The 13,341-nt window shown below is 43.0% G+C and overlaps 2 protein-coding genes across 2 annotated transcripts; both read right to left on the bottom strand.

The window, feature by feature from the left end:
* Window positions 1-867: 867 nt before the first annotated feature.
* LOC129868967 (7SK snRNA methylphosphate capping enzyme-like) lies at window positions 868-5,563 on the bottom strand. Its single transcript, XM_055943367.1, has 5 exons — window positions 5,259-5,563; window positions 2,867-4,806; window positions 2,478-2,696; window positions 2,121-2,244; window positions 868-2,005 (listed from the first exon to the last, which is right to left on the bottom strand). The coding sequence occupies exons 2-5, from the start codon at window positions 4,763-4,765 to the stop codon at window positions 1,965-1,967; spliced, it is 2,283 nt and encodes a 760-aa protein (XP_055799342.1). The 5' UTR covers window positions 4,766-4,806; window positions 5,259-5,563; the 3' UTR covers window positions 868-1,964.
* A 4,105-nt stretch (window positions 5,564-9,668) lies between these two features.
* On the bottom strand, window positions 9,669-12,403 carry LOC129867813 (transcription factor HES-7-like). Its single transcript, XM_055941312.1, has 4 exons — window positions 11,778-12,403; window positions 11,560-11,655; window positions 11,031-11,121; window positions 9,669-10,584 (listed from the first exon to the last, which is right to left on the bottom strand). Exons 1-4 carry the CDS (start codon window positions 11,841-11,843, stop codon window positions 9,785-9,787), a joined length of 1,053 nt encoding a protein of 350 aa, XP_055797287.1. The 5' UTR covers window positions 11,844-12,403; the 3' UTR covers window positions 9,669-9,784.
* Between the last annotated feature and the right edge of the window lie 938 nt (window positions 12,404-13,341).

Raw genomic sequence — 13,341 nt, 5'->3', positions numbered from 1 at the left:
GAGTAGTAAAAAACTTGTACAAATATATAATTGATCAAATCTTTATGTACAGTGTATTCAATCAGACTGTCTTAATAGGGCCTGTCACAAATTCCCTGCCAGTGACTTATCAGCATCTCACAACCCTTCAAAGCTGCACACTCCACTCCCCATCCCCCAAGACCGGAACCTGAGAGTCTAGGGCAGGGGTATTAATCTTTTACCCTACGAGGTCCGGAGCCTGTTGGTTCTGTTCTACCTGATAATGAATTGCACACACCTGGTGTCCAGGCTCTAAATCAGTCTCTGATTAGAGGAACAATGAAAACAAATCTGTGGAACTGGCTTTGAGGTCCAGAGTTGAGTTTGAGGGGTCTAGGAGTACAATAAACCAGCTTCTCAAACACTCTCTGACCTGGGCCCGGATTGGTTGGGGCATGCGGTTAGGGGGCAGGACACCTGACAGCTCTTCGACTGTGCAGGCCAGTGTCTCTTCACTCCTGTGAGCGGATTTGTGGGATGGAGTGCATACAGAAGTGAATTGTTGTAACTTGTGTTTGCCATTTACTGTTGGTAGTAGTTAATGATAATTATTTCCATATCTAGCTTATACAGTCATTACTAGTGCTCCTGCTGTGCTATTGTATTCATGCCAATTGTAAATAGCCTATTCATTACTGTTCATCTCCTGTACTACAGAACCACATCTATTCTGTCTGTGGTGTGTGTGTCTATGGCAAAAAAGTTCCCTTGTGTGTAACTCTGAGGTCACCTCATTCCCCTCTTACCAGGGGAGGTGCTAGTGGGTCACAGGTCAGCCCAAACTGAGAATCACTCTCTTTCAGGGCCTGTGGATGAAGTCCTCTGGAATGACTAATGAGCACCGACTGCATTTCAATTGATTTGTTTATTAAAACATTTAAACAAAATCAGAACTAGACCAGCATTTGCCCATCTGCTGGTGATAGTAAACAATGAATTAAGCGTAAGAATTGAGTAAAGCGTAAACAACATTACATTATGATGAATTGACTTGGGTTAAAGTGAGCTGGATTAAAGTCCCATCTGAGGCCTAGGCACTGAGGCCCTGTATAGACTACATATGATTAGTTGGCAGCAACTAATCATATTGAACACATGACACAAATCCATTGAAAGAAAGAAAAAGTACCAAAAGCAATCAACAGAACAGGAGTAAAACCAAATAAAACACTGCTCATTCTTATTATAACCAAAGTAAAAACATTGATCATCCTCTCAGCATTGCCAACTCCACCTGACTGACAGTTGTTCTTGAATCAACTACCAATAGAAAGTGGCAGGAACAGTCCCTGGACGCAAAGTAGGACATCTGGAAGAATGCAATCCGGACCAGGAGCAGACTGAAGACAGGCACAACTCATCCACAAAGTCACATTGAAAACAAACTGCTTTTCCTAGTCAGTGAGTTAGGACACAGAGGAACTCAAGGACAGTGTTAAAATGAAGACTGACCCTATTAAAAAATTAAAACGTGTGAGAAATGTCCCTACATGAGTTCCATTTGGACATAACATGGAAATAACCTTTCTGTAAAGGATTCAAATTGGGGTTCGCCAGTCCATTCTGATTAAAATGCTGGATATGTTGATGAACCAACTGAAACAAATATAGTCCCTGACTGAACAAGAGTACAAACAGTAGTAAAACAAATATGGAACACACAGCCTGTGCATTGGGAGCAAAAAGTCCAAAGTCATGATTGAGTTTCCCAAAGCTTCTCATCATCTGGAGTGGAGTTCGGTGAGTAGAGAAGCCATCTGATTGTCGTTTTATAGAATCAAGTGTCCTGTTTTGGACTCCTTACCTTCAAAACAACACAGCATCAATGTACAGGCATGTAGAAAGCTCAGAGTCTGCTTGGGGTTGAGATATGCTTACAGGCTGGAGATTAAGGTGTCTTGTGGTGGTTTGGGTTTATGCTGCTCAATGGACTTCCAGGCAGATTATGTTCCTTTATGAAACAAGTAGATTGGCCTTTGAAAACCTGCGGGGGAAAAAACATTAAAATCCATTTGTTTTAGAAACAAAATGTACTAGACTGGAAAAAGGACAAAAGAAAGAATCAGATGGATATTGTAACCTATCGACCAGTGACTTACCTCTTGACGAACTGTTAGGAGTCCCGATCAACTCGTAGCTGGAGAATCCCACCTCAGATGTCAGATATGTGGAGAACTGTTCTGGTTTGAGGCGGATGCTGTGGTAATTCCTAAAGATGCTATCCTGTAACAGTAAGAAATAGGGAGATATTATTATGTCATCTTGAGTCCTGAACTACCCCAGAGCTGAGCACAGCGGCGCATCCCCGTTAAGAATTTTGCAAAGAAACAAGCTACTTGCTAAAGGTTTGAGTTCTTGTTTTGGCGATCATCAATATGGCTAATTCTATATGTGCATTTGGCCAGTGTAACAGATCACACGATTGGTGCTCCTTACAACACTGCCCACTCTCTCACCGTGAGTTTCTTCCTCTTGCCGTAGGTGATCCAGGGCTGTGGCTCCAGGATGAACATGCCTCCAGGACGCAGGTGCCTGAACACTCTGTGGAAGAGGCGCTTCAGGCCACCGTCTCCCCAGTTCAGGTGGACCCACTTGGTAACGCTGAAGCACAGGATGACGTCATACTCTGGCCGCTGGGTCAGCAACAGAACATCACTCTCCAGGACATAGTTCCCCTGAGGAGGAGAGGGAGGGCAAGGGGATGAGTTCTGAACAAGCTGTGATATTTCTCTCTGAGGGTCAAGCAGAAGTAGAGGCAACACGGTATTGTTCATTTCATCCTTAATATAATGAATAACGATTACTAAATGGAAAGAAACAAAGGCTGAAGAGCACGCACGCTTACCTTGATAAAAGAGACATTGGAGGGGAAGTCGCCGGGAGGCATGGTGGGTGTTTTGGGGAGTGGGGGTGCTGCTATGGGCCCCCTGGAGATATGCAAGGAGACAGGGAAGGAGCTTGTCCCCAGTTCAACAGCAGGCGTTCCAGAGTCTTTCTCCTCAGCCCCACTCTCCTGATCTCTTCTCTCTGCGTGACGCGACAACGCCACACCATCCGCTGCCTCCACTGAGACACAGTCGCTTCTCACCTGCTTTTCGACATTTCCATTCTCAGCCCTGCTGTGCTCTCTTTCATTCTGTTTGTGTGTTTGTTCGCCTGAGTGTGACACGCCTTCCTTCCTCTCCTCCTCCTGTCTGTTTGCCTTCTCCTCCTTCCTCTCCTCTTCCGGCCCATTGGTCTTCTCCTCCTCCCCTGTGGTTCGCCGGGCCTCCTGGGCCTGCAGCTCTGACAGGTAGTGTCTGATGTTCTGGCGGGCCGCGTGCACCAGACCCCCGTCAATGTCCAACCCCAATATGCGTGCGGGCCGCAACTTCTTAGCAATACACAGTGTCAGGTGACCCGTGTTGCAGCCCAGGTCCAGCACTGCTTTACCCTGGAACCACTCTGGACGCAGACAACGGAACCGCGGGTCCTCAGAACAGCCTGGGTTGCGGTAACCATAGTACTTGTTGTAGTTCCCATACTGGAACTTCTTTTTGTTGCCTTGGTGCTGCTGTCGTTTGTGCTGGTTGTGGGGCTGCTGTTGCTGGGAGGACCCCCTCGGACCTACCACTGGGGTTTGGAAGGAGGACTGTGCGTTTCTCCCGGGCCCAGCTCCACGGCCCTTCTCCTCCGTCCCTGACCTGGACATAGGAGTAGATTGGGCCATAGGAGGGTCTGTTTTACTAGAGTTGCGTCTGCGTTTGCGTGGCCGGCTAGTGAGCTGGTTCGAGCCTCCGGATGTGGCTGCCGAGGAGTCCTCCGGGGCTCGAGGCTGGGCCTGGGGGGCTGATACAGTGAGCGTGGCCTCATCCCTGCTGTTGGAGGGGTTGATCTCGTTACCATCAACACCACAGGGGTCCAAGATGGCTGGGACACTGGGTGCTTCGAAAACTGAGGCAGACGCAGCACTAGCAGATGCCAGGTTAGATAGAGAAGAAGCAGTGGTGTTGGTCACTTCACCACTTCTCTCTGAATCTGACTGGTCCAACCCGGAGACTGAGGACCCCCCACCACCTCCTCCATGGTGTCTGTTGCGGTGTCTCCTCCTGCCGCCACTCTTAAAGGGCGACACAAGGAGGCCCCTACCTCCCATCCTGCTGTTAAGGTTGAGAGGGTCAGTGATATCCCTGGGAATGAGGATCTCTACAGGGTCGCGGTTCTTGGCAGGCAGCGGGGAGGACCTGGGTGTCTCAGCGTTCAGGGCCCTGTTCACGTCCTCATCCAACAGACTGTTGAGGTTCAGCGGGTCAAATATGTTTCCTCCCAGCAGGAAGTTGGTGGGCAGAACAGAGTCACTCTCAGAGTTGGCCCGTCGTCGTCTCTTACCTGCTGGATGCTTGAACCCTGCATTCATTGTGCTGCGACGCTTTGAGAGTTTCTGCTGCTGCTGTTTGGGCTGCTGCAAGCCATTTTTTGGGTTAAGGTGCTGCTCAGTCACCATGGCCTCCTTTCCAACACTCTCTGTCTGGTCATTGGGGTCAGCAGACCTGCTGTGCTTGGTTTGGGCCCCACTGTCTGGCATGGGGCAGGTAGAAGCACTATCAGTGCTATCTGGATTGGCCAGAGTGACCTCTGGGACTTTGGTGGTATTGTTGCAGCTTCCAATGCATTCTGAGAGTTTTTGGGGTGGCAGAGGTGGTGCTGGGTTCACTTTTGTACTTCTGGTTGGAACAGTCTCTTTTTCAACAGACATCTTTATCATCTTCCACTCAATATTTTTGGTGCTGACATGGGACCACCATACTGAAAACACACAAAAATAGATTATTACAATGATCTCTGAAATTGATAAATCATAATATTTATCATTTTTTTCAATTTGACAATTGTTTTCAGCTTCTGCTTTCCTGGCTATTTCAAACACTCATTCAAAATATGACAATCTACTGCATGATATTCTATAATAAGTCCCCAAAATGCATACATGTCACTGGATATAGGCTAGTAGAGGTTATTGGAGGCAGCAAACGTTGAGTGTACGTCTACAATGAAGAAATGTCAACCATCTCCTCAATGCCTACTTCTGCGCGTGAACACGCTTCCTAAATACTGTTAATGAATGGCGATATTTTCCACGAATCCACCTCTTTGCGTTCATGAATAAATGCGACGAAGTAAAATGCAAGAACACAAACTTGCCGTCTAGCTACAGGATGCGGCAACTGTATGTTTATCAACAACAAGTCTCAGCTCACCGTTCCCCCGCCTTCCCGTGAAGCTGAACTGTCACTGCCTCACTCCCTCCCGAGTTACTGGCGTTCCCCGCAGCATCTGCTTCGTTGATAGCTTATTTGTTCGCTAATATTATTTTCACTGTTGAAATAAATATATTATATTTGGGAGAAAAGCCTCTCCAAAATTCATAAAACAACCAGTTCTGTGTGAATTTCACTATGATTGCAAGCTCGCTGTACACAACAAACTCCGTTTAACTTCGAGCTCAACAGCTCAATCTCACGCAGGTTGGACGGTTCAAAGGGTTGTTTTAGCGTTTGCTAAGAGGCTACACACTTAGACAGGCCTCAGAACCAATAAGGTTACGATTTTTAGGCAGTCTTCCTAAAATCGACCAATTACAGACGTGCAGGGGTTGGCCAATTCACGTCGACCTAGTTTTACAAACTATAGGTGTCCCATAATTTGCCTGTCTGAAATTAAATGTGTTATTCCCCGCCATTTGGAGAAATTCCCTATTAAAAAATGTATTGTAACCCTGTTTACGGTCAATAAGCGCCACTTAGTTCACAACTTTTATATCAACGAAATGTTGTAGAGGCAAGACTAAACAACAGATTACAAACGCTCCCAACCCCTCATGATTTCCACTAGTTACCACAGCCACAAAGTCAAAATGGGCAAGGTCGTAAAAATTCCTGAAAACAAACATTTACTTTTTGGTCTAAATTTAAGGTTAGGGTTAGGCATAATGTTAGCAGTGTGGTTAGGGTTTAGGTTAGGTTTAAAATCATATTTTAAGAAGATAAATTGTAGAAATTCGCGGAGTTTATGACTTGTGTGCCTCGATGGGAGGAGTTTGAATCGGGTAAAAAGGTATTGGATTCGTTTTAGAACCGGGATGCGTCCCGGGCGTGAGCTGGGTGCCCGGCTGTCACTAGTTACCGCAGCCACAAAGTAAAAAATGTCTATACCATAAAAACAAAAATATACTTTTTGGTAATAATTTAAAGCATTGGAGTAAAACAAGCTTATAGTCTGGCTTCTGATGGGGTACAAAGGTTGAACTAACCTCAGGAGGCATTTGTAAGTTACATTATTCAAGAATCAAGCAGATAGCCTAGTTAGAGCGTTGGGCCAGTAACCGAAAGGTTGCTGAATCGAATCCCCAAGCTGGCACGTTAAAAATCTGTCGTTCTTCCCCTGAACAAGGCAGTTAACCCACTGTTCCCAGGTAAGCCGTCATTGTAAATAAGAGTTTGTTTTTAACTGACATGCCTAGTTAAATTGAAACAAAAACAAAAATGGATGTAGCAGCTTTAGTGTTAGGAGTGTGGTTAAGCACGTCACATCCTTCAGATCCCGGTGCTTGAGAGTGAGAGGCACGCCTGTTGACTCATCAGTAGGAAAGATTTGTTTCTCTTTTGGTCCATTCAACAACAGAGCGATACGAACCTTGTTTCAGCAGGATGTTGTATCTATACCTTATGCCTTATTGGAATGGATTTATTGATAATATTTGTTGGGGAAAAGTTTGGATGTTGCCACACACATACTTACTTGTTAACAAAATTAAGGAAGTTTCCTTTAAAATGATTCATAAATATTATCCTGCCAACCACTATATGAGGAAGTTTAAGGAAAACATCAACTCAAATTGCTCCTTTTGTAATGACCACCCAGAAACAGTGTTGCATCTTTTTTGGCATTATATTCATGTAAGAAAACTGTGGCAAGACATCAGTAGATTTATAATTGAACAGATTTTACACTATTGTGGAGAGATGTACTGCTTGGATTCTATACATATGATAGAAATAAGATGAAACATTTTTATGTAATTCATTTCATTATTATTTAGGCCAAATTTCATATACACAAATGTAAATTTACAAACAAAAAAACACAATTTCTTACACTACAAAAATACATCGAACTGTATTTTAAGACAGTTAAATACTCTACTAACAAAAAAGCTGTTAGAATTGTAAGTGTATGTATGTCCCTTGTGGGTCCTTTTGTAATTGTAATGTGATATTGTACCCCCTAGCTCGATTGTCCATTGTATATAATCTATATATACTTTTAAAAATTATTAAAATAAAAAAAATAAAAAAAGAGAGGCACGCTTCGGCGCCAACTCAGTGACACCACGTCATTTTTAGGTTATCAGGACAGTGTGAAGTATAATAATAATCGCCTTCCGATTGCTGTGTACAGGACTACAGGGCAACACAGTGAACGGGATGTTAGAATATCCTACTGATAGAGCAGTAGAAATCTGTATGTTTGAGCAGGGCACTTAACCCCATTTGCTCCTGTAAATCGCTCTGGGTAAGAGTGTCTGCTAAATGAATAAAAAGAGGGTCAAATCAGATTGAATAAGATACATTTTTGAAATAGTCAGGGTTTAGCCACAATTGTGGCTGTGGTAACTAGTGAAGACCGAGGTGGCCTGCACCGGCCGACGGCGAAGTCAGCTCAAAACAAGCTGATGTAGCTCAAAACAAGTGACATAAGGTTAAGCACATGGAGCAATGAGTATTATTCTGTTTTTCCAAGTGCAAAAGTGATATAAACGATTTATCTGCATTCCCAACGAAAACTAGTTTAAAAATTCGAACATATTTTATGGAAAAGAGAGGTTTGACGTTTCTGAACGGTGCACCATTCTGCCTTTTGACAACATGACCAAACGGAGCAGATTACTGTTCCATTTGAGAAGGGCGTTCCTCCCTCACCACGGCTTTTGCCCGTTCACGTCATGGGCATATGCCCCACCGATGTTCTTCTTAATCGAGCTCCCCCTTTCGCGGGAATTGTAAAATCGTGAATTGTATTTTTTTATCCAACAATGTCCAGGTTTTCCTCCTGTATCCCTGGTAAAATTGTCTATTGTAGACTATAAACGGCAGGAAAGTTGTTTTGTTACCTCTAACCATATTGCCCAGAGAAACTGTTTTGATAAAATTATAATCTCAGGTTAATTTATTTAGACTACCCTACATTTAAATCGCAGCTGGCGTAGACGCATGTTGTCGTTGCCTCTGAGTGAGCATTGTATTCCTTTGCTCTTGACTCATAATATTGTCTCCTTCCCCCTTTTTGGGGGGATTTATTTAAAGAAGTTAATATCTTTAACTGGACTGACAACCAAAATCAATAGGCCAGGGTTGTTCATTGGAATCATAATAGATAATGGGCTTTGAATGCCAACTACAATAGAGCCAAAATCTTAAACCATGACAAATATCTCAACCACACTGATAGCCTAACTAGCAGTTACAACTAACACTTAAACCATGATAGTGTTATGATCATGCTTTTGATAAATAGGCCCTAGCAGTGATTGCATTTCTAAACCATTCGTTCAGTTTAGATCAATCAGTAGAGATGATTTGAAATGCCACATTAGCACTGACATACAGGGAGTCAAGTTGGAAATGAAGTGATTTAGCAAAATAAGTCATTTATTCTCCTGAGTTTAATTACAAGACTTTGTACATGATCAAATATAAATATATATACACAATGTTTCACATGATTTATAATTTAGGAAAGAATCCAAGACAGGGAAAACTGTTCAGGAATGTAAAAGAAGAAAATCCATTGTCCATGACAAAGTAAACAAAGAGAAGCTCCAGGCAGTCTACACAGTAAACTCTGTAGAAAACAAAGAGAAGCTCCAGGCAGTCTACACAGTAAACTCTGTAGAAAACAAAGAGAAGCTCCAGGCAGTCTACACAGTAAACTCTGTAGAAAACAAAGAGAAGCTCCAGGCAGTCTACACAGTAAACTCTGTAGAAAACAAAGAGAAGCTCCAGGCAGTCTACACAGTAAACTCTGTAGAAAACAAAGAGAAGCTCCAGGCAGTCTACACAGTAAACTCTGTAGAAAACAAAGAGAAGCTCCAGGCAGTCTACACAGTAAACTCTGTAGAAAACAAAGAGAAGCTCCAGGCAGTCTACACAGTAAACTCTGTAGAAAACAAAGAGAAGCTCCAGGCAGTCTACACAGTAAACTCTGTAGAAAACAAAGAGAAGCTCCAGGCAGTCTACACAGTAAACTCTGTAGAAAACAAAGAGAAGCTCCAGGCAGTCTACACAGTAAACTCTGTAGAAAACAAAGAGAAGCTCCAGGCAGTCTACACAGTAAACTCTGTAGAAAACAAAGAGAAGCTCCAGGCAGTCTACACAGTAAACTCTGTAGAAAACAAAGAGAAGCTCCAGGCAGTCTACACAGTAAACTCTGTAGAAAACAAAGAGAAGCTCCAGGCAGTCTACACAGTAAACTCTGTAGAAAACATAACACAACAGAGAACTCTTCCTTTTAAAGTGACAGTGACAGGTTGTCAGAAAACTTTTCATTGTCCTTGACCTCCACATTTTTCTATCTTAGCCGGCCCTCACCACGCGCTGCTTAATAGGAAAGATGAATGATGTCCTGAACGCGTCCGGTGATGATCTGGATGGCCAGATGCTCTCAGAACACAGATTGTGGAGACCTGAATGTGTCCTGATGGATTTCACTTACCCTCCATTGGATATCAGGGCCAGGGCCTCCATATTGCCTGGGGCTGGATCTGAAACAGTGACCGCCTCAGAAGCCTTGTTGGGCCAGAGGGCACAGGGCCAGAGGGACATAGAGGGTTGGGGATACTGGAACCCAGGGGAGGATTGTCTGGTACCAGAGGCACAACAAGCAGAGATGTAGAGTGAGAAGAGGATGACAAGGAATCTGATCGATGTTCAGAGGGAGAAGGAGAGAAGGGGAAGTGGCAGGGCATGGAGAGGTATGGAGAGGTAATGGTGATAGGTGTCGAGGAGCTGGAGTAAGAAGGGGAGGGTGGGGGGGAGAGGGAGTAAGGAGGAGACGGGTATGGGTGTGAGAGGTGTTGGGTAGGGTGGGGGTGGTGGAGTACAAAGGTGTTGGGATAGATGGGGAGAGAGGTGTTGATGTAGGGGAAGGTGGCCTCCCTGCTGGCTCGTTGATGACCCATCACTGTACTTTTCTTCCTGTTCTGAACTCTGCCCAGTAAGCATTGTCCTTCTGCTCCAGAGCCCCAGGGCTGGAGGTCCAGGGGAAAGGTCTGGCTATGCACACTCCCCAGAGGGCAGGCACTGTGGGCCTCCAGGTGGTCCCTCAGTTCCCAGGCAAAGCTCTCTCTCTGGGAGGGATCCACGCTGTCAATGTAGTTGCCCAGGCGGGAGATGCATTCTCTGAAACCTGCACTGTAGATGGGGTTGGGTGGGGGATGTGTGTGCTCATGTATGGGGCCTGTCCTTTTGGAACTCACAGCACTAGTCACTGGAGCAGAGGACTCGTTCACAGGATTTTCTGAAAGGGCTAATGTTGGTCAATAGTGATTCCGACAGTATAGGGAGAACATTTAGGAAGAGAAGAGAGGACAGAAAGAGACAAATCGAGAGATGGATCCATGTGATGTGAAGATGAGAGTATGAGAAAATATCATGATAGAATGGTTGATGAATTTGGAGAGAATACAAACGTGGACAGAGAGAGGACAGTATGAAGAAGCAGGATGTACATTTGTGGGAGAATTGTCAACAGAATTTGCAAGAGCCAATGTGTGTTTGTAGGTGTTTGTAGATAAGTTAAACAAAGGGAAGTTAAGGAGGTTTTGGGGAGAGAAAAATAAAGAATTATTAGCACTCACAGTAATATTTAATGTTCTATATCAACAGTTTGGGGCGTATTTCGCTTTCTATTTATGAAATATATTACATTAAAAACACACGGGCAAACTATAAACATTTAGGATTGATAGATACCTTTTCTGTCGATCCCATTTGCTTTTCTTCGTATGTAATCGACAGTCAACTCTAATATTTCAGCTTTTTCCAATTTTGGATTTTTCAGCCGCTGTGAGAGAGAAGAATAATCCTACTGAATATATTGCATTACGACCAACCATTACGCACAATATTTCGAATTTTAATTATGAATTATTTTTTGGTATGGAAGTGATGATTTTATGGTTAAATACAATACTTTTAATACAAATATAAATTGCTAAATTATATTTTTGACGTGTCTATCAAGGTCCTAACAGACACCAAGTTACGTTTTCAATTCCATGATACGTTGGTAAAAACTCGGAAGTTTCGCGCAATAGCATTTCTTCACAGTTGTCACATGGGTCTGGTGTCCGTGTGGTTGTATGGGCTGTTTGAAATGTAATTAATAGCTTTACAATGTGTATTATTGAAATACAACGGATCTATATTTTCGATAATACAATGACAGACAATGAACTGATTTCAGACAGCAATTAGAAAAGCGGTGGTCAACTCAACTCACCATGTCAGAAGTGTTGCTTAGCAGTATAGTCCTTAGCTCATCCAACCGTTGGTTTATTCTATCACGCCTCTTCTTTTCAATTACCGGTTTAAGAACCTAGACAATCATCATCATCATCATCAGTTATTGCAACAACACCAAATCCACAACAAACTCACTGACACCAAAATATAGATCATATTTTTTAAACATCAGTTTTACGCACGATCTGGACTTACCCTCTTTACGGCATTACGTTTATTCATGTTTGATCCTTCCAACTTTCCTCGATGAAGTAGGCCCATATGAATAAAGACTACTTTTCCAAAAATAAAACAATGTATTCATCCAATCCGGTCAAGGAAGCTGAAAATGAAGTCTCCAAACTAACCAACAAAGCTGGTTCATTTTTAAATGAGGCCGCAAAGCTACTTATAAGGTCAAGCAGACCGACTGTCATTGGTTGAAAGGTGACAATGACGTTCTCGACCGTTCTCATTTCGTTGCATGCCTTCTTGATACTCACAAAATGGAGTATATGTTCAAAGATACAGTAGCTTCATTTCAGTAAATCAATGTGCATCTTTGGAATGATCTAGAATATGTTATTTACAATATAGCATAAACATTTAGAATGAACGTAAAGTCCATAATATAGCAATTTATCTTAATCCTAACATGTACCTATGACTGACGAAGAGTAGGCTGTGTGATTCTGTGCATTATTTTTCAGCCATATGCTTACAGTACTAACGTAATGAGTTGTAAATGCCAGGCGTAGCCTTCTCTGATCTTAATTTGGCATAGAAATGAATGCGTTTATACCATTATTGGCGCAATTGACCAGTAAAGCAGTTATCTCTTTATGTAAATATAGGACCGATTTGGTACGAAATGTGTCTTTGGAGCTTGGTGGGTGTGTCTCCAGATTCAATGCATCTAAGGAGGCCTTTTGACTATCCATAACAGCACTTCATATGTATGCGCCAAATTGGCCTTTTAGAGAAGTGTGCCTTGGGAACGTTGGTTTTCTCGTGGGAACAGAAAACTACTGTTGCTGAAAAAGTGTCAGAATGAACACAATCACACCAACTCGAACACACTCGTCTTTATGATGTATACATTCCATGTAAGTGACAATTTACGCATGCATGACAACAGTCGCACCTTGTGTGAACGTGCAGTAGCCTACCATATGCTCCACATGGGCAAGTTAGATTGCGCTATTAATCAACACGAAATACACAAATGAGCCGTGGGAAATTGAGCCAAAATCCAAATTTGACATGCACGCGAATCGAGGATTGCGGTTTTATCTATTATGGTAAGGCCATGCGTAAAAATAGGCCATTGCAATGCAGCTTTTAACCTATGCATGGGGAGTGAGAGAGGGAGAAAGAGAGAAATTGCAGTGAGAAATTGGAGCGAGAATGTGGTCTTTGGAGGTGCATGGCCGCGCGTAAAAAGCAGCAGTGAATGGACAAATGCCAAATGCATAAGTGGGAAGTCTGGACAGAGGTGCAACTTTGCCATGGACATATTGTATACTCTGGGCAAAGGCTATAAACAAAAGTATAACACAATAACTTTGACAGAACAGTACATGTAAAAAAAATGCATTAATTAAATGAATCAAAATGATTAAAAGGAAATTATCATAAAATCTGACCAGAGAGGATAGGTCAAGTTCTAAGATGCAATGTCAAATACCTTATTGGTGATATTCTGTTACATCATGTTAATTGTTTGTGTCGATGCGTTGTCGAAGCTGGGAACATTTCGCACTAAATGACCATCCATGCT

The sequence above is a fragment of the Salvelinus fontinalis genome, chromosome 13 (assembly GCF_029448725.1).
Source record: "Salvelinus fontinalis isolate EN_2023a chromosome 13, ASM2944872v1, whole genome shotgun sequence".
In the NCBI taxonomy this organism is placed as follows: Eukaryota; Metazoa; Chordata; class Actinopteri; order Salmoniformes; family Salmonidae; genus Salvelinus; species Salvelinus fontinalis.
The sequence above is the reverse complement of the archived record's forward strand: the minus strand, read 5'-3'. Positions and strand labels throughout refer to the sequence as shown.